General features: G+C 36.4%; 1 protein-coding gene across 6 annotated transcripts; it reads right to left on the bottom strand.

Annotated features, from left to right (window-relative positions):
• Nucleotides 1-9,414: 9,414 nt before the first annotated feature.
• LOC112185621 (patatin-like protein 3) lies at nt 9,415-24,666 on the bottom strand. 6 transcript variants are annotated; one of them, XM_040513898.1, is made up of 16 exons: nt 24,447-24,666; nt 23,880-24,061; nt 23,483-23,669; nt 23,225-23,383; nt 22,796-23,101; nt 22,530-22,705; nt 22,242-22,307; nt 19,633-19,774; nt 19,217-19,376; nt 16,595-16,640; nt 14,210-14,324; nt 14,015-14,093; nt 12,891-12,988; nt 10,609-10,679; nt 10,195-10,387; nt 9,415-9,916 (listed from the first exon to the last, which is right to left on the bottom strand). In XM_040513898.1, exons 1-9 carry the CDS (start codon nt 24,588-24,590, stop codon nt 19,284-19,286), a joined length of 1,455 nt encoding a protein of 484 aa, XP_040369832.1. In that variant the 5' UTR covers nt 24,591-24,666; the 3' UTR covers nt 9,415-9,916; nt 10,195-10,387; nt 10,609-10,679; nt 12,891-12,988; nt 14,015-14,093; nt 14,210-14,324; nt 16,595-16,640; nt 19,217-19,283. The 6 variants fall into 6 exon arrangements, with proteins under 6 accessions (XP_040369832.1, XP_040369833.1, XP_040369834.1 ...); XM_040513899.1 differs by lacking the exon at nt 10,609-10,679; XM_040513900.1 differs by lacking the exon at nt 22,242-22,307.
• Nucleotides 24,667-25,135: the final 469 nt, after the last annotated feature.

Genomic DNA, 25,135 nt, shown 5'->3' with positions numbered 1-25,135 from the left:
AAGTTGTAAAATTATAGTTCATTCTCCAATTCCGTGTAAAACTGAACTTTTTAACTTTTTCTCAAAAAAATTCTTATAAGACCATGATATTTATTTAAAACTATGTACTGTGGGACTTTATTTTTTGTCGAAATTGCTAATTTTTTATCTGTCACCAAAAATTTTGTACACTCAAATAATGATTTCAAAACACTTTTCGAATCCACAAACTATAACTTAAACTCTTTTTTTAATGATTTTCCAAGCGATAAAATAATATACATAAAAAAAATGGGATTTTGTTCATTTACACCATTTTTAGAGATTTTTTTTCCACTTACCCCCATTAAGTTTTTTTAATTCCCTCTTACCCAAAACACTCTAAGGAGGTCTTCCCTAATACCCCTTTAAGATTTTTTTTTGTTTTTTTAATTATTTTTAATACCATTTTACCCTCACCCCTTTGTTAGTTAGAGAGAGAGAGAGAGAAAATGGAAGAGAGAGAAATCATAGGAGACTTTGCCGGAGTCCGGTCACCGGCAGTCGGAATCCGACCAACTTTCGCCGGATTCCGGTTACCGGTTGCCGCATACCGGAATTTTCTGAAAAACTCACCGGAAATGTTTATTGCCCCCAATAGACATCTATTGCTCCCCAATAGAGGGGCAGTAGACGTCTATTGCCCCCCAATAGACGTCTATTGCCCCAATAGTCTATTGGCCCCCAATAGACGATTGGTCCCCAATAGTCTATTGGCCCCCAATAGACGATTGGTCCCCAATAGACGATTATTAGCCATGTATTGCCCTCCAATAGACGTCTATTGCCCCCTAATAGACGACTATCAGCCATGTATTGCCCTCCAATAGACGTCTATTGTCCCTCAATAGGACTTTCAATCGCCAAAATGGGAACTAATCTCCCTAAATTTAAACAAATAAAACTTTGATTACAGAAAAATAAACAAGGAAATTACAACAATTCAAAAACATCTATTGATGTATTTCCCCCCAATAGACCTTCAATAAACATGTATTGCCCCCCAATAGACCTTTATTACCCTCCAAATCCCGCTTTCCTTCTAGGCCTTGTACCCACATTTTACTCAAAAAAAAAAAAAAGGAAGAGAGAGAGAGAGAGGGTCAAGACGTGCTCGATCTTAGACGGAAAAAAAAAATGCACACAACCAAAACAACCACCTTGCAACTACAACTATTATTCCATTCTGATTCAATTCAATTCAATTCATATAGCACAAAAAATCTTCTGGAAAAAAGCAACCAACCTTTACTGGCCTACCATTCTCAAAAAAAAAAAAAAAAAAAAAAAAAAAAAACTGCTGTGGCCTATCGAAACCTTGAAAATCCATAGAATGTGCTAATCCAATTCCCGTAATTGCATAACAATGAGGATCAATACAACCTAACCGGCACATAATAGCCACAAGGCTAATACATCAAAATTAAAACAATATGAGATCTTTCTGATACAATATATTCAAAATTCTCATGCATATTCTCCTTAATTAGATCGCGAAAAGAAAACTTCCAGATTCTACATGTCAGCCTTGTGCTTGACATCATCGGCCTTCTTCGACGGCTTGTCATCTTTGAAAGACTATGACGACGAGCGGCGCTGGGAGTAGATCTTCTCCATAAGCGATCCATAAGCGACGCCCCTGGTATCTCTTCTGGCTCCGCCATGGCTTCTTCTATACTAAAGATCGAACAGTTTCAGAGGAAGAGAAAGATAGGAGGGGTAGATCTGAAGGGAAGGGGAGGACGGAGATGTGGGCGTCGTCCTCCGGTTCCGGAGCTGCCATTGCAGAGAGAGAGAGAGTGCAGATCGGAGAGAGAGAGAGAGAGAGAGAGAGAGAGAGAGAGAGAGTGCAGATTGGAGGGATGAGAGAGAGTGGCATGATAATAGTTATTTAATTAGGTTAAGGGTAAAATTGTTATTTTGCCTCAAATTGGGCTAGTGAGAATAAAAATTTGTTATTGGGGTAAGTGGGACAATTTTAGTTGATTTTGGTGCTTTGGGTCAAGGACTCTAAAAAAAAATTTATTTGAGATATTGGTAGGCCTGGGCTCGGGTTGGGTCGGACTCGAAATTTAGTGAGACTGGGACCGAGCCAGAAACTGTCTGCTCGGGCTAGTTCGGGCTTTTTCCAAAATGAAAACCAACAGAAACCAAACTCAGGAGGGCCGCTTCGGTCTTTCGGGCCCAAAATAGCCAGTTCATCAGCTTTGCTCTTTTCCCAGTTTTCCAAAGACAGTTTTGCACTTCTGGCAGTTTTGCCACTCATTTTGGTACCTGGAAGACTGGAATGCATATCAAATTATCAATGTTACATAACTGTAATCAATTAATCATGCAATAATGCAAGTTTACAATTTACAACACAAACTCACAAATACATTGTCCAACAGAAAACAATCCAAATTATTCAATCATTTCAACTAAATGTTCAATCAACTGAAATTCAAATTCTGAATGCTCCAACTACAACAGAAACTTGAACACAATTTGCACTTTTGCACTTTTGCACAAATAGTCAAGCACTCAAGTTGCCTTGCTCCACAACTCCACAAGTCCAGAACTCCACCACAACTCGGCATGTGCACCAATCTGCAACTCGGCAACTCTGCATTCACATTTCAAACCTGATCAGTTTACATTTTACAAATACAAAGTTAAAAAGTAAAAGCAATAACATGTAGTACTGTCTAATGATAGTAACCAAATGCAGGTTCCCGTACAAACTAGGAGACCATTGCAAATCTACAATGCAGGTTCCCTAACTTCCCATACAAACTAAGAGACCATACCAGATCAAGAACATGCAGGTTCCCAATTCAAAAATGCAGGTTCCCATATCAGATGCCAACCTAAACTAGGAGTCCAGTTTAGTGAGTTCACAATTTCACATTTTTCACATACAAACATCAACACAATACCAAATCAGCATGCACATTATTTAGAGGATTAAATTCTGCTTACTATCTTGTACTTTCAAGGGTTCATCAGTTTAGTCCCTACACTTCTAATTTAATCAGAAAAGTCCTTGCACTCTCCAATTTCATCAAATTGATCCAATCCGTCACTATTTCGTCAATTTTCGCTGTTAAAATGCTGAAGTGGGACCTTCTAACGGGGAAAATTCCTAAACTACCTATCGCTAGGCAGTCCGCCAACGGGTTAGTGTTGTGATTACAGATGGGTAGTTTGAAAATTTTCAGTGAAAAGTGACGGAGTGGTGACGGATTGGTTAAACAATCATCAATTACATTTCATAATCTAAATATGTAATTTGTTTAACTAATTATATAAATAAAAAAATAATTTTTTTTTTTTAAAAAAAACCAATTATATGTTTATCTATTATTATTTGATTAACATTAAAATTAGAGATACAATGTGCAAGACAAAAGACACTAAAATTTGATGCATAGATGTACTTGGAGCACTAAAACCATATTCCTTTCTCGTAGGCATATTAACAAAACACACATTCGCATTTGCTTAGGTATCTCATAATGTTAGTGGAGTGGATGGTCTTGGTTGTAACTTGCCTTCACTTCCTTTTGTAGACCCAAAATGTGAATTAGGCTTGCTAAGTCACTTTTTGGGTATCTATTAGGATCAAGCAAAATGATAGTGACTGAATGACTGATCTAAGAAGTATTTCTTATCGCTCAATTTTGTAAACTTTTAATACGTTGAAAACTTGGACTTCCTAAGAGTAAAAGAAAAAAGAAGTGTGGGGATGAGTCTCTCAGTTTGGCTGGGTTGCAAACCCCTTTTCTAAAAAAAACAGAAAAAAAAGTGTTACGAAAACTTCATGACAATAAACAGAGAAACGAGTGTGAAACTTACATGTATTGAAAACTAAACTTACACGTGCTGATTGTTATGCAAACAATAAAGATGATCACCGTGAAATATAAAAATACAACCACATCCCTCATATCCCCTCCTCTATATTGGTTGCATCATATTCGCCCTGCTCTACGTCTAAAGTCCTCTATTCTTCACCAAGTATGTAGTGCTCTCCTTCCTTAGATCCTCCAATTCCTGCTGCCACAGCATTTCCAACAATTCTCGAAGATGTGTATCCAACTCATTAACTTCCCTAACGTGATCATTGATGCAGCACCAGTAGTACCTCATATGAAAATTCAACGTCGAAAACTTTCTGACCTGCTTTACTCCCTTGTGCATCAGTGTGATCAGGTTTTCTACTTCTTCCTTGGAGAGACCCAACTTCACGTTGCGCTCTTCATATCAGATCACGCGCTGGACCCGTTTCTGTAAAGGGTCGATCTAGAGTACGAGTGCACTTGAGGTTTACGAGGACGTACTTAAACTTGCCAGTCTTTTTGTCCATTGCTTGGTTAACGCTGCCATACAGAAGTTGAAATGCTGGCACCAGAGAAGCCTCTCCGACCTCGGCAGCTGTCATTGCCATAGTTTCAAGAACACCAAGAGCTAAGTTCTTTTCAAGCCTTTGCTGTGTTGGTTGGTACTCAGAAGTCTTCTCTTTTTATAGCAGTATGGGACCTTATTTGTGGGCTACATATTCCCAGGTTTCCTGATCTTCTTTAGTACGGATTTCTTAGTTATTAACCGAGTAGACTCATGAATGTTAATTCGTAATGGAGTTGTCTTTCTTGTATGGTAAGTTGTAGGAGAGTTCCCGACTTGAGTTCAAATATATATATATATATATATATATATATATATATATATATATATATATATTTACAGATTTTATTCAGAGCGAGGCCTTGCTTTGAAATTTCAGAGCGAGGTTAGGGTTTAGGGTCACTTTTTGGTCTTATATCTACATCTCGACTGTTCAGTTTTTAGGTATTAATGTATAGATTATCTATGCAAAATTTCAGCCAAATTGATGACTTTTAAGGTATCTAACTCACTTAAACCAGTGGACGAACTGAATCTGTCCAACCTAAACCGTACTAACTTTAAGGCAGTTATCAATAGGGCTGCACAAGGATTGGGTTGGATCGGTTTTGACTCCAAACCGTCTCTATGCCAAAGTAAGCGGTTTAGACATTTTGAAAAACCGGTCATAAAAAAAAAAAAGCTCAATCCGACCCAATCCAATCCAATTAAAGATAGTTTGGTTTGGTCGGTTTAGGCAGTTTTCACCTATATAATATTAACATGCTATTTATGAAAAAAATTCATAGTAAAAATTCAATCTCAAGAATTGAAATTATCTAAATTTAAAATTCAATAATTAAAATCCAAAACATATAGTCCAAAACTAAAACCTAAATTAGATTCAAAATGATTCAGTTATTTAACGACTTAGCCATCAATACTAGCTTAATATGATAGTATTAAAGGTCAAAGAATGAGATATTGAGAGATCAGAGATGTGATATGAAAGGATCAAAAAAGCTGTAGTGATTATATACTAAGGTTTTAGGCCTTTGGGCCTTGAATTCAATATGATAGTATATCATTTGAGAATAAAGTTATAACTGGAGATTTAAAACTTATTTAGAACAAACCGGACAAATGAATATATATATATATATATATATATATATAAAACTTTTTCTCTTATATTTCAAACATACTGGTCTGTTCGGGTTCCGCGGTTTAAGTGCAAGAGAAACCAAACCAATCCAGTTCATATATGGTTTGGTTCGGTATTGAACTAATTTTCAATTTTTAAAGTTAAAAAACCTTAACCAAACCATATTTATCGGTCGGTTTTGGCCGGTTTGTACCATGTTTTGCACACCCCTAGTTATCATTGCCTTAACGACCATCAATTTGGTTGAAATTTTGCAGAGATGATCTATACATTAGTAGCTAAAAACTGCACAGATCCTATCCAGAGAGGAGCTCCGCTTTGAAATTAACGTGTGAAGTTCGAGTTTTGGGTCAATTTTCGGTCGCATATCCACATCTCGACCGTTCAGTTTTTAGAAAGTAGTGTATAGATCATCTCTGTAAATTTTCAGCTAAAATGATGATCGTTAAGGCATTGATAACTGCCTTAAAGCTAGTACGGTTCAGGTTGACAGATTCAGTCCGTCCATTGGTTTAAGCGAGTTAGATACCTTAACGATCATCAATTTGGCTGAAAATTTGCAGAGATGATCTATACACTAGTACCTAAAAACTGAACGGTCGAGATGTGGATGTGCGACCGAAAAGTGATCTAAAACTCGAACTTCACAAGTTAATTTCAAAGCGGAGCTCCGCTCTGGATAAAATCTATATATATATATATATATATATATATATATAGGGTCCTTCTAGTGAGCAGGGATCATTTTTTTTTTGCCATTTTAAGGTTATTGTACCCACTTTTCGATCACATTTTCACATCTCAATCGTTCAGTTTTTAGGTATATATGAGTAGATTACCTCTGCAAATTTTCAGCCAAATTGATAATCGTTAAGTCATTCATAACTGCAATTTACAACTATAAACATAAACGGTTCAGGTTGGACAGATTCGGTTTGTCCATTGATTTAATTTAGTTTGATTCTTCATGATCATCAATTTGGCTGAAAATTTACATAAATGATCTATACATTAGGACCCAAAAATTGAACGGTTGAGATGTCGAAATGCGATCGAAAAGTGGGTCCCACAAGGAATTCCCTAAAATAGCCAAAAAAAGGATCCGAAGGGCCCTCTATGTATGTATGTATGTGTGTGTGTGTGTGTACACACACATGACCCTTCTAGTGAGAGATCTCTTTTTTTGGTCATTTTAAGGAATCGCACATTACACTCACTTTTCGATCACATATTCATATCTTAACCATTCAGTTTTTAAGTACATATGAGTAGATCATCTCTACAAATTTTGTGTGTGTGTACACACACATGGCCCTTCTAGTGAGAGATCTCTTTTTTTGGTCATTTTAAGGAATCACACATTACACTCACTTTTCGATCACATATTCACATTTTAACCATTTAGTTTTTAAGTACATATGAGTAGATCATCTCTACAAATTTTCAGCAAAATTGATAATCATTAAAGCATTCATAACTGTGATTTACAGTTAAATCAATTAGTTTCAGGTAGCCTCCTTGAAATTTTGTTTTGGCCAAGAAATTTTTTTTTTTTTTTTTTTTTGGTGTGGAGAGAATATCTTTCCTGTAAGAAAACAGAAAATAAATTAGAAATTTACAACGTCAGAGAATAAATATGCTACTTTAGGTTTACTGATGCAAGTCTTCTCATGCCTATTCACTATGCAAATCATCTAGATATATCAGATTATGACCAAACTTAAATGCAGAAAAACTAATCTATTTGCTGCTCTATCTGAAAGCTTTATAACAAACTAACATTTGTTGAAGATATTTTATCCAGAGCGAAGCTTCGCTTTGAAATTAAAATGACCAAAAAACTGGATCCCTCACTAGAAAGGCCCCAATATATATATATACACACACACACACACACACATCCCTTTCTTCCTAACCGATATTTTATTGGAAGTTTCTATTCATACATTCAAAATTGGTATTTAGACCTCTCACTTTTTCCAAGTAATAGTTGACTTTGTCAACTCATGTCAAATTATCAATAAAGACACATATCTCTTCTTATCTCTACGAACAGTAATAGTCTTCAACTTGGGAAAACTTTTCTCCTCCAATGTAAACCCTAAAATATATATCGCCAAATGTTATTTAACGTTGAAGTCAAAATTTTCTGAATTTGACTTTGTCTTCATAAAGTGATAGACTTCCTTGCTCACATAGCTGACAGTTTACAAGATCTATCACTGCGCTATAAAAAAAAAGAAAAGAGAAAATGGGAAATACAAAGACACCTCAGTTGATGAAGCCCTACTCATTCTGAATGCAATCAAACATGTGAACGAGCGACAACAAAAAGCAGTACTTCAACACATTTATATAACAAACGCAGCAATGGGTAGTTGTCCACAAGATCTTCCCGCACATCATTAGTGCAAAGCAATTTTATGTGGAACTATTCTATAGATATGATGAAAAATTCGACAATCTAATATAAATCTATGGAGAATGCACTAGACTCATGGTTGATTATTGTAATTCCTCCACTATCCCATACATATCTAAAACAAAAGGAACATGCATGTTCATTTCAAGTTGCTATGGAAACAAGTAGGAGAGAATCAGTTTAGGGACAATGACACCTAAATGCAATGAAAATAATACTTGGAAAACATATTTATACGAGATGATGAGTAAACATGGTATTGTTGCCTACGCTAACCAAGAGTCGACAATTCATTGAAAAAATGCTAGCACCTCTGTTACTCGTATATGGAGGATGAACTTCCAAAAAAAAAAAAATGCTGCAATTCCAAATCTTCAAAAACTAAAGGAGATCCAACTACTGATTTTTGAAAGTATGAATAGAATCTAAAAAAAGAAAAAGGTCTTTTATTGATTTTATTGGACGATGGGCATTATAGGAAAATTAGAGAGGTGTAGATATCAAATTGGTTATTTGTAAAAGTAAATTTGAGATCTATTAAGTAGGGAGGTCCAAATGCCAAATTTGGAGATATGAATAGAAGTTCCCTATTTAATTTTGGGACAAAAAAAAGTTATTGTGTATATATGGGCCTTTGACCCAATGCCCAAATTTGAGTCAAGATACTCTCACTTAACCCAGCAAGAGATTTTAATTTTCACTCATCGAGAGAGAGAGAGAGAGGGAAGGAGAGAGAGACAGCTTTAGAGTGAGAGTGGGAGAATGATTTGATCTGTTGTCATTGCAGGCATAAAAAGAGAGGTATTGAATTTTGATGTTTTGTATTGGTTATGCGTTTTTTCCTTGGTTTGATCCATAATCGGTGTTTTGTTGGGTCGCTTCTAGAAAGAGAATAGTGCGTCTTGTTTGATTAGTTTTTAGGGTTAGGGTTATGGAATTGGGTGTTTTGTTGGGTGATTGAATTTGATTGTGTAATTTGAGGATTTTGATTCCCAGTTTGTAAAAAATCGAATTCAGTTAGACAGTTTGTTGTGTTTATGCTTAATTGAAGAGTTGGCTAATATCAATGATTGAGATGAAGTTTGTGAGTACAATGATGGAAATGAAATTTGTTAATATGATTATGGTAATTGAAATGGTAATCTTCTTTCTACAGATAGATAGCAGTACATTTGTTCAATGATTGGTATTGATCTTTGGAATGTTAGTTAAAGTTTATCTGATGCAATTGTTATTGATCGTCTGTGTTTTAACTTTTAAGCGGTTCAAATATGCAACTTTTTTGAAGATTTTGAGGGAAAAGAATTGGATTGAAAAGAAATTGTTTTTGGTTTTAATCTTACTCATCTTTGTTATTGTTTAGAGTGGAGAAGTGCTGGGTAGCAATGGGTATTTAAAGGCGTAATGAAGAAAGCACAAAACAGAATTTCTACTTTATGCTTGCTAAATTTTGTTTGTTTTGAAGTGTTTGATTAGCATCGATAACAAAGACTTTGTTTAAATGAAATGAAAAATTACTGTAGTTGGTATAACTGCATTCGGGTCATAGAGCAATAACCAATTGCTCTCTTTCTAAGTGAACTAATAACTAACAGTAATCAAATGCAGTTCTCAGTTTCATGAAGATCTTTTTTGAACACATTTCGTACAACCGCCCGGAGCTCATTTGTGTATTGATCTGAAAGGCATTGAGGGTGATTTTGATTCCATAGCAGAATTCTGTGCCGTGCTCAAATGCCTAAACTCCACTCGGAAAATCATGCAGTTGGATTATAAGTTTCTACATATTCAAAGCAGAGCGTTTGCAGCCTTAAACACTTTGACAGAAGTGGAAACTGTGTGACAATTGGAATCTGTGAGGAACTTTATGAGTGTACCCTGTGAAGCAAATATCTGCTTCCCTTCACTTGAATCATGAGATCACTTCAAGCTTCAAAGGAACTGACCTGAATTGAGCAGGAAAAAAAAAACATTTTTTTCAGTAACAATCTTCAATTCATTAATGACACAGCATATTCATTAATGCCATTCAATTTCATTGACTTGATAGAAAGCAAATTTTACTCTGAGAAATAAAATGAGAATCAATATATGGTAAAGCAGAATAGTGGGCAAGAAGATTTCAAAGCTAGCCTTCATGCTGGTATCAAATCTATGTCTGAGCAATTGAGAAAAAATGCAAATGAACATAAAATTATAGGTGTTCATAGTGCTTTCAGCTTACCAAAATAGAATGAAGCATCCTTACTCAATTCACAAAATAATTCACGCAGCTCCATCAAGGAAATGGAAATACATTGCCTTCTTCATTTGATCGGAAACAACTCTGTAAGCATACTTCAACCAAGACCTAGGATCAGATTTTACATAGATGACCCAAAGTTATCAGCTAACTTCAGTACATCTCTGTATCCGTCCTGCAAAAAAGAGACGGAAAAAAAAAATCAATTATACATGACATGAGTATAATTAAACATAACCTCCTACAACATTGATGAAGACTGATGAAGACAAAATAAATTGAACCTGTGGCAACCTAGAACAGAGAAAAACAAAAAAAAACTATGTATATAAACTCGAATATGTCTGTGCAAATGTTCCATGGATCAACCTAGTAAAGAGAGTTGATTGGGCATACCTGAACCACTCTGATGGAAGCAAATGCCATGGAGGATGATGTTAGGAAATTCAGGTCACCTTCCGAATTCCCTAGCCCAAGACCAAAACTGAATCAAGACAGTAATCACAAACTATGCAAGCAAACACAAGATTATTGACGAGGTTCGGTCAAACAGTTGACCTACGTCCCCGGGTGAGGATGATGGTGGATCCACTAAACGAGAAGAAGATTACAAATTTTTGAAGAATGTTTTGGTTCTTCCACTCAAATAACCTCTCTCCTCACAACCCAAATTCTCAAATACACCGGATCTCTCAAAATTTGCAACTCTCTAAAATCTCTCAAATTATCAGAATACTCAATTGATCCACATACGGATCTCTCTAAACGATGTCTCAATGGCACCCTCTAGAATGAGTCTCTTTCAGCCCACAATATGAGAATCTCCAAACCCTCACATCTTCTCTAAATGGTGTCTTCCAATCTCCGAAAGCACACACTAAACCAATAACTCTGAATGACTATTTATAGGCTCACGATTAGTCCGACTCCCAATAGGATCTTCAATCCTAAACCTTTACTTCTAAGAAAAACTCCATAAATCCTAGATACACTAGAATTGCTTACCCAAAGCCTTCAGAAGTAAAGAATCCAAAACAGACAAGGAATTAGATATTGAGCCGCAATCCAAAACAGACAAGGAATTAGATATTGAGCCGCAATCCTAACAGATGAAGCAATATCCCAATCCAGATAAAGTGCAAGCCGATCAAGTTAGACAGACTGGAAAACAAAGGGGGAAATATAGCATGAATTTCTACATAGTAGGGAAGCAGAGACCGATATATTGAAGAAGTTAAGGTATCCATAAAGACACATTGTTATTTGTTTTAACTTCTGACATAACTATAGAGTTTTTACTATATATAACAAAATCAACTGCACAAAAATGCACACAAACAAAATCAGCACTTTTAAGGACCACATAACAAAATCCTTTCCTGGTGTTTTTTGTCCGGAACAAAATAAAGATTGAGAACAGGAGCCTTCCATTCGCTAGGGTTCGAGGAAAAGCTTGTCGCCGTCTTCTCTTGTTCTCGTCCGGCTGCGCTGCGGCGTTGGCACAGGCCTCTGGCCTGGCCGGCGTGCGTCAGTTGCGGTCGGACGGGATATGGGCTCAGGGATTTGGCCTGGTGATCGGAGCACGGGGCGGAGTTGGTCCAAGCTTGTTGGATTTCGGTTTATGGCGGTGACTGCACGGGGAGGGGGTGCGCGGCAGCAGAGGGTGCCCGGCTGTGGGGTGTCGGTCAGACTTTCGGATCTAGCAGTAGGGGTTGGGGAGGACGACGGTGGGTTTGACGACAGTGGGTGTCCAATTTCTGGTGCTTCTCGTCATCAGGGATTTAGGCACTCGAGTCTTGGGGATGTGTTGGTTGAGGAGGGCAGCTGCTGGTTCTCTGTCGGTGGCGTTTGTTCGACGGTGGCCGGGGTCCGAGAGCTACAGCGGAGCGCCGATCTGAGATCTGGGAAGGTAGTGGTGGTGCTGCAGCAATTGTTTTGGGCTGGATCCAGTAACTGGACCCTCTTTGCCCTATTCCAATTGTGGGCCTGTCCTAGGGCTAGTGATTTTTGGGCCTGGGGATTCATCTTCATCCTAGGTCCAATAAGGTTTATTTATTTCTTTAATGTTGTTTTTTATTTATATTATTTACTCTGTTTGCGCTCTTTGTGAGTAATAAGTTCCTACAGTAGTTGTGTAGGGCTAGTCAGGCGATGGGTCTGTGTCTGCACTCAAAGTGCCTTATCTGCTCTGGGTAGGCTGCGAGTTCCTTGTTTCGTCAAATGGTCGCTACCGCCTAGTGGTAGGGTGAAGCTAAGTGTTGTCGGATTTATTCTCCGGCGACAACATAGTAGGAAAGCTGGGATTATAGTAATTATGTTACGGTGTAATCGGGTTACATATCGAGTTACCTTTCTGTTATGTCACCGCTATGTCAAAGCAAATGGAGTAGCCATTCGTGCACTCTTTGCTAGTTGGTGCTTGTTAGAATACATGTCTTCTGTAGAGATTCCTGATGTTGTTTCGGGATATACTCTAGATGCTTATTGTAATCAGGGGTTTAGGCTCAACGTCCCCCCCTTGTATTCGACAGTTTCTTTAATCAAGGCTTGAGGGCAGCTGCACCAGTCCTTTATTCAAAAAAAAAAAAAAAAACAAAATCCTTTCCTTGTATAATACAGTAACAATAAGAACCCAAAAGTATCCCATAATATAGGGATTTAGCATAAAATTAACTTACAGTTTCCAAGAGATAAGTTTCTGAAAGTGGAGCAGCCAATCAAGAAAACACCACCCTTAGCTCTCCATGAGTTTGCAAGCAACTCTAGTCTCCTCTCCCTAGAAAACAAAGCAAGGATACCAAGTGGTTAGAGAGAAGCTTGAATTATGGGTCAGTAGATTTTGGTTTCACCCAGTTTCTATAGCTCTTGTCCACATCTAAGCAAATGGTAACTTTCAACTTCTATAAACAATTCCTTTATTTCTATAAAACTAAAAGTATAGAAATATAAGAATCAGAGCAGTTAAAAAATCAGCTTTCATGTCAGATAAGAAACCATGAGGGTCATGAGAAAATCTAGCTGCCGCAACCATCAGTGATGCTACACTATTACATGATTCCGTCAGGTCAACGGAAAAACTGTAGTAATGACAAAATCATCTAAAGTTTCAAATATTCATGGTGTGAATATCTGCACACTAGAACCTAATATCTGCCTTTTGAGACCTTTTGTTTCCTAAATTGTACTTCATATTCTATATAAACATAATTAATGGTTTCAGTTTTAATGCATTATTAGCTCTTTCAGTGATTAGGTTTTCCCTTGAGTTATGATTGTGTTTTAGTCATTCAATTTTGCTCACCATTTACTAAAAGCAACCATGGTAGAGGTCTGTCATGTTGTTAATTTTCAGATTTCATAAAATCAAACATCTGTACATTAAAACAAAACCAACTTCAACTAAATACCATCAAATTAACTTGATTGATATACATGGGACCTCCAGCAGAACAAATCTACAAAATTCACAAAATAATTTTCACCTCCTTCATCAAGAAAATGCAGGTACGTATTATGTATAATGAAAGTATCTTGCAAATTTCATATAACCAAATTGCATTGCCAAAAGCATTTAAGGTACATAAATAAGCAGTTCACTAATATTTCGGTTTTGCTTTCTCTTATGGCTATAATTCAATCCGGAAATTAGAATGCTTGCTTAACCATAACTTTGCTGCAGTTTATAGTTAGGCATTCATGATTATCTGCTTACACAATCGTACAAATTTAAGCTCTATATTAATCCAGAGAATTGTGGATTAAAGTTATGTTTAGGCAAATTTCATTACAGAGAAATATGTACCTGCAATTTGGCTATACCAAACAGAATGATACTAAGCTCCACTAAGCAAATACTATAATTGATAACCTCATTGCACAATCTGCAGCCACAAATAGGTGTTGTTGATTAAAAAATTTATGCTGACTTAACATTCAATAAGAGCATGAAATACGACAAACTATTGCAAGAACAAAAAAGGAACTCTAAATTGCTTACCCTCAAGACCCAAATCAATCAATTTATTGATAACCACCCCACCCCACCCCAGCTGCATGCAACATCTCACCAGCTCAGTCAAGTCTCTTTCGATGACATGTGCACAGGGTCCTTCCTGTAACAATAAGCAAAATGTATGGTTAAGTCAAAAGCCACATATTAAAGATCAAGAGAAATCTGAAACCTAAACTTGCCACTTTAGACAACGTCTATGTAGTCACATACTCTACTCCTTAGCCTTCTCAAATACCAATCTTAGCAAAAGCTAAACTACTCTTAACTACTGACTGCAAGCATGAAACTTCGACTACATTTTGAACTACAGTACTCAAATTATTATCCAAAAAACAAAAGAGAGAAAAGATGTAACTTCCACCCAGAATAGGGAAAAAAAAAAGTAGTAGTTAGAATAAGCATACAACAACGCTGATGATTATATAAACAGTACATTACCATAATTGGAATTCATGTAAAACAAAAGTTAGAGAAATACATTCAGGTTTCAGTTAGCATAGAGAAACCATTAGTATAGTTTATAAAAAGACATCTAATGAATGAAAAGCTATTTGTGTGATATGTCAATTGCAGTTAGAATTTTTTATGTAGGAGTTCTCATACATTAAGCAATTTCATGTATGATGAATACTATATACTGTATTTTTTTGTTGCAGTAGTCCCTGAGTGTTTTGGTTAAACTATAATATTAAATGTTGCATAGTACTCAACCAAGATATGTTTTGCTTTATGACTCTTCCCCCACAAAATTTATACTATTCATCTGTAATAGAAAGAATTCATCAGCATATATCTAAAAAGTTTTGAAGAAAAGAACTCGGTAAATGAATTCAAGTTGTAAGCTTCGGTTACCTACATGTCAATATGGACATTCCAGTAATAAAATAGAAATAGAAGAAACAGCAAGGAGAGCAAATGGTACTGAATGGCATTCTAAACACTATAATTTTAATTCATACTTTTATATTAGGAGTGTATGGAGAAGCAAATAAATATAACTAAATCTGTTGAAGTTTTTTTGTGATTTTTTTTTTTGGACCGAAGACATATGTATACTTAAAAAAAAAAAAGACCTAGCTCTGCTAGGGTTTGGATTTCGGCGTTCCTTCGGGTTCGCCTCTCCTGTACCTACTCCATCTTCATGGAGTCTCTTATGGGTTTTGGTCTATTTCTCTATATTCTTGTCGCTTTCCATAGTAGCGGTGGTGGGGTGTTTGTTTTAATTTCTCGGGCAGAGAACTTTAGCAGCGATGGTCAATTCTTGGGGCTTCCAAAGTCCGGGCAATGGAGATGTTGTGGATTGTCGGTATAGATGGTTGCTAACATAGATCCGGTGAAGGAGGATGCTGTGGGGGGCGCATGGGACAGTGGTGGTGTTCTGCCTGTTGTTCACCATGGCTGGCTGAAGGTGGTTCGCTGTTCATCTTGGTCTCTACATCGTGGGGGAGCGATCAGTGTGGGATTGAGCCGGCGGTGTTCCTAGCGATGGGAATAGAATGGGAGTCCGTTGTTTCTAACTCAGAGCCTGCTGTGCATCTGGATCCGAATCTGTGATCTGGGTGGGTTTTGGATTTGGACTGTGACCCACCATCTTTGTTGGGCTGTTGGTCAAATGTTGCAATGGCTTGGGGCTCCAAGGGGTTATTGGTATTGGATTCGAGACCCAAATTTATGTTACCTATTCGTGAAAAATCGTCTGCCAACATGGCCATGTTCTGACACCCTTGGCCGGCTTCAATCTTTAGGTGGAAGAGTGCCCTTATTCCGGTGCCAAATTGAATTTTGTCAATTTGTGCGTTGGAGTTGCATGGGTAGTCAAACCACCGACTACTCAAATCACTATACGGATGCAATCAATAGTGTAAAATCAGCGATGCGTTTCAACGTAGTTGCTCTTGCATTTTTTAATTATTGTATTTCTAATGCATTGTTCGCATCCTTTATCTTTCGTACTGTTTGTTTCTTTCTTAATACTTTTTGGCATCGTTTCGTTGTAAGCTTTCAATTTCAATAAAGGGCTAACCTCATTTTACTCAACAAAAAAAATATGTTGAAGTTTAAATGGTTTTTTAGGTTATTTAATCTATATTCTCGCTCTTTTGTGATCATGACTCTCAGAAAAGATAACTTTGATTTTCAATGAAAAGTTTTCTTAGATCTATATAATTTCAGCTTCCTTAGGAATAACCATATTAAAATAAATTGTAACAACACTGGAGCAACTGTGACCATAGACCCTAAATCGAAAATACTTTCCTCAATTATACTCTCTGATTACTATATATGTTGCAAAAACATGAAAAATATTGATAGAGACGCAATTTGAAAAACAGTAGCTCATCTTGAAGCAAAATGAAAGTATACCGGTACCTGAAAATAAAGTGGCTAATCTGTTACTTAGAGTCTTTGTTTGTACCTGCAAGATGAACATCATAAATAATTAATGAATGCATAACTATTAAAAAGTGTTAATATTCTCTTAAGCCGCTAGGTAAAGCAAAGATATCAGCACATACAACCAATTGAATCTCTTGAGGATAACACACCATGATTAGCTTAGTGTTTTCTAAGGCTTATCAAGGGAAGGGTATCCTCCCACCCTATGAATGAAGTCACATTGACTAAACTTGACAAACCTCTTTGAAGGGGAGAATTTCCCTTGCTATCTTCTTTACTTAATGCATCTAAGACAATCCACCTTGGCTATTACTCATAACTTTTATGAAAATCTTGTGAACAACTCACTTTATGGCTGAATGACATGACCTAAAAAGACGAATAGATTTCACCATTTCCAAAAGTCGTAGTTCCTTGAGATCTCTTTCCAGAATCTCTCTTCACCTCCTATTATTTCAAACCACTCTAATTTCTCCTTAACTACCCAAAACTACAACACTATCTTTTTGTCCTCGCTAAGTACCTCTTTCCATTACTAAAGTTTCTACCATCTAAGGCTTACCACAATTATAGGCAAGCATCTTCAGCAATGCTAGTTATTTTTGAGTCAAATTTTAGCCAAAATAGCTAAAAAGTTATTTTAGCTAGCCACTTTAGAAATATGTCTGTATCAATGCTCTCTATTTTAACTAATTTTGAATTTAATAAATTTGGGCGTGGGGCTGAGCCTCCTAGCTAGGCTAGGTTCCAAACCCTTAAAAAAAAAAAAAAACTAATTTTGAATTTATATTATTTTTTAAATGAAGGTTAAATAGTTTAAATGTTTTTATAAATTACATAAATAACTCATTATAATTTAATAGAAAGCCTCATCTCGCTCTCTATATTTAAGAGCGAGATAGCTAAACGTTATAATGGAGAGCCACTTGGGAGTCTGGTGCAGCTGTTAAAATAGATAAAAAGCTAAACATGCTCTCTAAAATAGCTAAGGAGCCAAAATAGAGAGTCTGCTAAAGATGCTCTAACCCACCTTGTGTTGTTCTACATCATGCTTATTATCTCAAAGTCAAGAGAAAACTCACCATTATTACTCTCATACATTGCAATCCAGTGCTTTTTCTAGATGGACTTAAACCATGCATAAACATTGCTTTTGAAAATGTACAGTAAGAGTACATATTAAGTACTGAATTTTCAAGGCCACAAACTGTAAAGGCAGTTCATATTTTTTGTTAATTAGATCATGCATGAACAGATGAGCTATACATCATAGGGTGAATGTATCTTCAATTTTTTATGCAGCATTGCAACTAAACCATTTATATGTAAAAGAGCTTGGAGAAGAATTATACCTAAAGGTATCAAAATTTAAGGTCTATGTAGCTACAGAATTCCATAATTCTATATATCATGGTATTAGATAACATAATTTAAAGAGAAAATTAGAAGAAAAAAAAAACCCAAAAAATGAATCTCCTATTAGGAAAAACCCATTCCTATATTTTCTTTTAATCTACACACATTCACATAATTAAACCTTCCTTATAGGTTTTAAGTCTATTATGATTTTTCATGTTTTTTTAGTTAATTAACTATTTTACCCTTATGATTGAATAGAATAGGTAAAATATTCCTCAACTATAGCTGTTGACTTTTTAGTAAAATATTCATTTCACCTCATTTACCGGAAATGAAATAGAATAATCCAACACCCTTGTCATTAACTTTCACTTGCTAATTTTGGTATTTCTAGATGAACCATAGGCCTAGCTGTATAATTTTTCCTATCGTACGTACAAGTGTTAAATATCATGTGAGTTTTAACATAAGCAAATGATTTAGGTACCTATCATTTAGGAGTTCACAATTTGTACCTATCAATCAGGGAATAACTTAGGTAGAATGAACCATAGGTAAAATTGCATAATTTTGTCTATCATTCAGGTGCTAAACATCGTGTGGGTCTTAACATAAGCAAATGATTTAGGTACCTATCATTTAGGGAGTTCACAATTTGTACCTAAATCATTCAGAGAATGACTTAGGCACCTATAATTCCAGCTTTTGAATGTGGAGATTACATAACCTCCAACCCATGTATTGATTTAGATTAGGCTTTTGAATGTGGAGATTACATAATCTCCAACCCATGTATTGATTTCAATTGCTGGAATCAAGAGTTGATTAATTCTGGGCGATGTCTTTGCCCAACCATTTCAAAACTTGCATCTGCAGAAAGTTTGGGGATGGTGGCAGCTTTAGTATTTCTTAACAACAATGGGTATTAATATTTATCCTATTTAATAGTTTTTTTTTTTAGCTAAACCTAATTAATAGGTTTGGGTGTATATTAAAACAATCTTATAGATGGGTTTAATCTAAAAGGTGTGTGTGAATTTGGGTGTAGAATCAAATTCCCCTAATTTAAATCATAAGCATAATGGATTGGAAATCAAGTTTTGCTTATTTATAGATATAAACATCCAAACAAACTGTAAAGGAACAATATTGTGCCGTTTTCTTAGGCATTCATCATTCCATCTTTCATGATAGTTACAAAATTGAAGACATCAATTAAGTTTTGGATTGTGTTACCTATAAAGTGAGACCTGCATTTCATGATCTCGGCAGATTAATAGTAGTTGACTCCGTGGCTTTTTCCTCATTTTCTTTGAGCATGAGGGACAGGCTGCATAGAACCATGCACTTCAGGCACAAATCTGGTTAACGTTGTTCTGCAAAATACCAGCTTGTCCTGAAATGTAAAGCAGGGTATATTTAGCGTTGATATATTTATGGATATCAATAGATTACTGAGAAAAAAATATAATTAAAAGTTACATAGTTCATCAAGTTTGTCAGGCGATGATGCAAGTGATTCAGCAATTCAGGTCAAGCATATATACAAAAGCATGCTCCAAACCTACAGTGATAACAAAGAGCACATCCTCGATGGAACAAAAACTACTCATGATGGCTATTAACTTTGAAACTCCAAAAAATAGAAGTACCTTAGCAACATGATATTGCAGAAGATTTGTCAATAATGAGACATCTTCCATCATAATGTCAGCTGCATCTGAAGGAAGTTTTGATCTCTTAACATCTGTCTGCATCACAAAACTCCAGTTTGAAGTCTTGCGGAACTCCTCCCTGTGATTCATCACAACCACAAAATCAAACACTTCATAAGAATACAATAAAAGTAACGAAGCATTGACACTACAGATATCAGATTCTGATATGAAGCTCAATCATAATTACACAATAGCATAGCCTCATTAGCATGTCACCATACAGAACAGTTCCTATTCAAGAATGTTGCAACCACTAGATAAAGTAGAGAGCAAAACAATTCAAGGTGTAGGGGACATGCAAGCGAGATGCGCTGCTCCTCCCAGCCAACCAAAAGCTAATCCACCTTCAGGTTAACTGTGGAGGTAAGAAGAAATATCCAATAAATTTCTAAACTAATCCAAATCAAAATTTAAACTATGATTGATGCAGAACAATTACCAGTAGAGGAATTTGAGACTATAAAATTTCTTTTCCTTTGGCTTGGTGTTTCTTTTCTCTTTTTAGAATTAGTAGATTTTTTCATAAAAGAAAACAAACCTAGAAACAATTGCGCCTCAAAATTATCTTCACCCGTAGATTTTTGGCATCTGCAGCTCCACCGTTTTCCCCAATCAGCCCAACCAACTGCCCAGAACCTCTGTCTGTAATCAATCAAATACAAATTCCTCAGAAGAACCAAACTTTCAAATCAAATGGTGGACAATCAAACCAATCAACCCCAACTCTCTGTCAATTCAACTCAGAAATGAAAGAAACCGATCAAATTAAATAGACCCAGAACAAAAGTTCAGAATATTTGTGCTCTGAAGCTAAAACCCCATCAGAGCACACAATTTTCTAGGGGTGGGCAAAAAAACCCAGAAGCCAGAAAAACCTGCTCGGACAGGCCGGTTCGGTTTGGGTTTTACAAAAAAATATGCTAAATCGGGCCTGTCTGGTTCACATAGTTTCGGACCCAGTCCTGTCCCGGGCTTAGATTTTGAAATATGTAAAAGCCCGTTGGGTTATAAGTATTAGTTAATATTTCCTTCTTCTTCTTTTTTACCCCGCATCATTCACTCAATTGGCTCTTCTTTTACTTGCGGTCTTCTTTTTTCTCTTTCTTCAATTTTTTTTCCTTCTTCTTCTTCGTCAGTTCCTTTTTCTCTTCCCCTTCTTCTTCCTCAGTGCACAGCCCCTTCTTCTGCTAACGCCATCTTGATGAGGATCATCTTCTAACAGCACCAATTAACTGGATCTGCGTCGCCAGAGACTCACATCGGTGATGGCTCACTTTTCCTGCTCGATTTGGAGGTGGGCTTTCAGGTCAACAGGCAATAGATCCTGGAGTTGGAGGACTTTCTACATCTTCTTCTTTATTTCCATGTAATTAGCATGGACTTGGTCCAATTTCTTGGGGATGGAGGTTGGTATGGGTCTGGTGGATGTGAGGTTATAGAGGAGGAGAGGAATGGGATGGAGGGTTTTGCACATTGGGGGTATAGATCTTGAAGAAGATTAGTTTGTTTTTGGTGCGCAGCATTTTTTTTTTTTAAAGGCCTATTTTGGCTCGTAAGCCCGGAAAACCATCCCAAAAACTACTGTCATAGCTTACTTCAGGCCTAGCTTATAAAAAATACGTTTTGGGCCTGGCCCAAAATTTCCGGGCCCAATCCTGGGCCCAGCAAATTGATATACAAGCCCGACCCGTGCCCAGCCCTACAATTTTCAACTAATCACTTAGAGAAAGAAAAATACAACTAAATACCCTACCTGTTCCACTTGCTTTCAACCCAATCTTCTCGTCACAAACAGGACCCAATCACTACAAAACTGGAGAACACACATAACAATTAATTCAAGAAAATCAGCTTGAATAAAACACAACCAATACAAAACAACAAAGCTCAATACCTCTCTCTTTCTACCTGCAACGATGAGGGATCAGATCTCTCTCTCTAGATCGTTCTGGCTCTCTCTCTCTCTCTCTCTCTCTCTCTCTCTCTCTCTCTCTGATTCTAGATTCTCGATAAAAAAAACAAACAAACCATTTCGTAGTTGATATATTTAAGCTACGTCAATAAAAGCAAGGACAGCTACGTCATTTCCCACCCCCGATCTCAACTCACCACCTCAACTCATCTTTAGTACATGCTCTCTCCAAAAACCCCCACAACAATTTTTTGACTCCCAAAAAACACCTACAGCAATTTTGTGATTCAAACCCAAAGTCAGGGATAGCTGCGTCATTTCCCATCCCCTGATGAACAATTAAAAATAGTAACCCCAACTCATCTTTAATATATAGTATAATATATATATATATATATATATATATATATATATATATATGTTCTCTTTCCTTTTTTCGTTGATACAAGGTCAGTGTAGCCTCCCTAACATCCCTAGTATTTGTAAAGAAGAAATGTACAAGGGCAACTAGGCCAAAACCAGCCAAAAAGACCTTCAAATAAGGTGAATCGAAACTGACGAAAGACCCAAGAGGTCACAATTAGTTCATTACAAATTACAATAGTTTCAACCGCAAAGTCTCCACTATTACTTTGTCTTTGGCCTTGGTGATTTCGACTCCCTGTATTTCTTTTCATCCGAAAGTAATTTAGCAAACCTGGAACAAGATTTGCCAAAGAAACATTTACTTTCTCTCTAACCGAAAACAAAAAGTACATTATGTAATATGATAGAAAACAGTATTTCGGTGTTACATTCCAAACTGTATATTCGTTTATTAATAATATAGCGTGAAGTTAAATCTCCCAACTTAACTAGGTTCCAAATTCCAATTCAAAAGAAAGAAAAAAAAAAAGTGTGTGTGTGTGTTGTGTATTACCTTTGAAGTGCTTCTTCATTGGTGCCCTCATTTTCAACTGGTTCATATAGACCTGTATCCACATTCACACGTGAAACTTGTTTCTTAAGCAATTGCTTTCCAACTTCCATTAGATTTTCCAAGTTCTCGTTTGTAGCTTTATCCACTGAAGATAAATTTCCCGTTAGTGTGTCCTCCTGGTTTCATTCAAAAACAAGAAACTAGTTAACCCGCTGAAAGTTTGTCAACACATACATTTGGAAGGTGCTTCTATAGCAAATGCTTACATCAATCCTGAGGTAGTTGTTTTCAGATTGAAGAGCTTGGAAAACCACACAGTTGTGGTAATCAACCATTTCCGAACTTGCTTTATTATAACAATTCAGTAAAGGAGAAGAGCCATCATCGTATAACCAGCTAAGAATCCCCCACTTGGAAGCCATCTTAGCACTGTATTTCAGTTCAATCTTGTTTGAACCCGTCCCCAACGTGATTAGTAGAAACCGTTTGTATAGTTCCATGGGCGGCACCTCCGAGAAATCTGGATTCTTTCTCATAATTTGTTTTGTCACTTCACTAATGGCAACCAAAGCCTAGAAATGCAGGATGATATTAGTGAATCATGCACATAATGTGATTTAATTAGTACATGATATGGATTGGTTTTTGAATTACAGCAAATAAATTGCTCAAATTGTTGTGGAAGAATGTCTCACCGGATTATTAGCGGCCACGCCACCATCAATGAGGTTAAATTCTTCTGTTTTTCCTTGTTGATGGTTCTCAAAATAGTAGGCAGGAAAGTAAGTAGGCGCTGCTGAGGTTCCGATGCAAATGTCTGAAAGTTGAGCATTCTTGACTGGATAGCTTGACACCTTCATTAAGAAAGTTCAGCTCACTCTTATGATTAGGGTTTCGTCATAATTAAATTAAGTCAACAAATTCCATACGAGGTTTGATAGTAATTAAACAACCTGATAGGAGGAAAAGATGACAGGAAGTAGTTTCTTGATGTCGAAAGTTGGAATAACCACGTTTGTCAATGTCTGGCTCAATCTTTTGTCCCCTACAATATCTCTTATTAGCTTGTGCCGATACTTCCCATCGTACTTTGGTCCTATTAGAACTTTAACCAGATCTGTAACTGAGGCACACAATCCCCTATATATGTTTTTGGGTTGTACGTAGCCATAAAACAAAAAAGAGCCTCAAAATATTAGTTAACTGTGTCAATGACTCGATGCATGCAATATCATATATATGCCTAACTAGTAATAGTACTTTCCTCTCCTGCATGTTTTCATTTGTGCTTAGGTTACTTATATATATATAATCAGGTATGTATGATGCACATGGTTTATACAAAATTACCTTGATTGTGGGAATATTTTAGGACAGTTATCAAGGTAGAAAGGCACGATGTCTTTGGCAGCGAATAGCGGCCTGTTGTTTTCGTCGGGTGCTGCTAACATGGCCGTAATTAGACCACCTGTGCTTGTCCCAGCAATCACGTCGAAGTAGTCTGCAAGCCTTGCATCTTCACCATCTCGTTCCTAATGAATCAGTACCGCCCAACAGTAATTAGTGTGAGATTCATGGCTAGAATCCTCATGAATGGTTATTTTTGTAAGCTTTGTAGCTTGGAGTGTTAGAGAACAAAAGACCCCGAAAAACTTTTGTTGATCGTCAAGATAGGTTATTATACTGACCCAAAAAGCTCTAATTGCCTGCTTATAATTAAGTTGTTTAAGAATATGTTAATATATATTGTATATCAAGCTAATACTCACACTATTCCTAATACCCAAATAGGAGCAACCTCACCCACTGAAACAAAAATTCACTTAAACAATCGACTGAATTAACCATAGAATCTTACATTTGTTAGGAAATTGGTTAGTAATATATATCACCCTCCATTAGACTAATATATCTTACCTGAAGTTGAGATTCAAGATAAGTGAGAAGAACTCCAGGGATGATTCCCCTAATTCCTCCGCCGTCTATGCTAAGAACAGTTATAAGATTCCCGTATCTGGGAGGCTGAACTTGTAGCGATGTGGTTCTGCTTGTACTTGCCATTAAGGGAAACTAATTGATTTGTTTAGAATTGAAACTAATGTTTGATGCTTGGAGAAAAATTGTGGATGGTAATGAGTGAACCCTAGTGTATATATAGGAACTATATGTACATGTGCATAAGTACGCATGTGCTCTAAAATTCAAACGTTGGTAGTATGAAATGAAATCCTAACTTTTAATATTCTTATTTTGCAAAATTAGTCATTCACTTAAGCCAATCAAGACCAGTGAAGTGAGCCACCAAATCCGACTTGCCAAGAGTTTGAAACTCTGCCACTGAGATACTCACGTAATATCTAATATTAACGTGGCATTAATATTATTTTACTAGTGCTCTCTTTTAAGAAAATCTTTTCACAGAAAAGTCCAAAGTAAATAAGGGTATGTGACATGCAATATATATAGATTTAGGGAAAACAGAATCGTGCAAGAAAAATCTAACAATTAAAGATTACGTTGAGTAATTTTAGGTTTTGGGGCAACTAGCAGCTAGCTAGAAATAAAATCTGAACTCCAACACGAAATTCTTCTCAATAAAAAAAAAC

The sequence above is a fragment of the Rosa chinensis genome, chromosome 2, assembly GCF_002994745.2.
Source record: "Rosa chinensis cultivar Old Blush chromosome 2, RchiOBHm-V2, whole genome shotgun sequence".
NCBI lineage: Eukaryota > Viridiplantae > Streptophyta > Magnoliopsida > Rosales > Rosaceae > Rosa > Rosa chinensis.
This window is presented reverse-complemented; position numbering and strand designations above follow the sequence as displayed.

Excerpts from the sequence above, each read along its gene's own strand:
- LOC112185621 (XM_040513898.1), bottom strand. The coding sequence starts at position 24,590 with ATGGCAAGTACAAGCAGAACCACATCGCTACAAGTTCAGCCTCCCAGA. Across the intron at positions 23,670-23,879 it reads AAAATATTCCCACAATCAAG|GGGATTGTGTGCCTCAGTTA; the intron begins GTAATTTTGTAT and ends AAACATATATAG. Across the intron at positions 19,377-19,632 it reads TGCAATATCATGTTGCTAAG|GACAAGCTGGTATTTTGCAG; the intron begins GTACTTCTATTT and ends TTTACATTTCAG.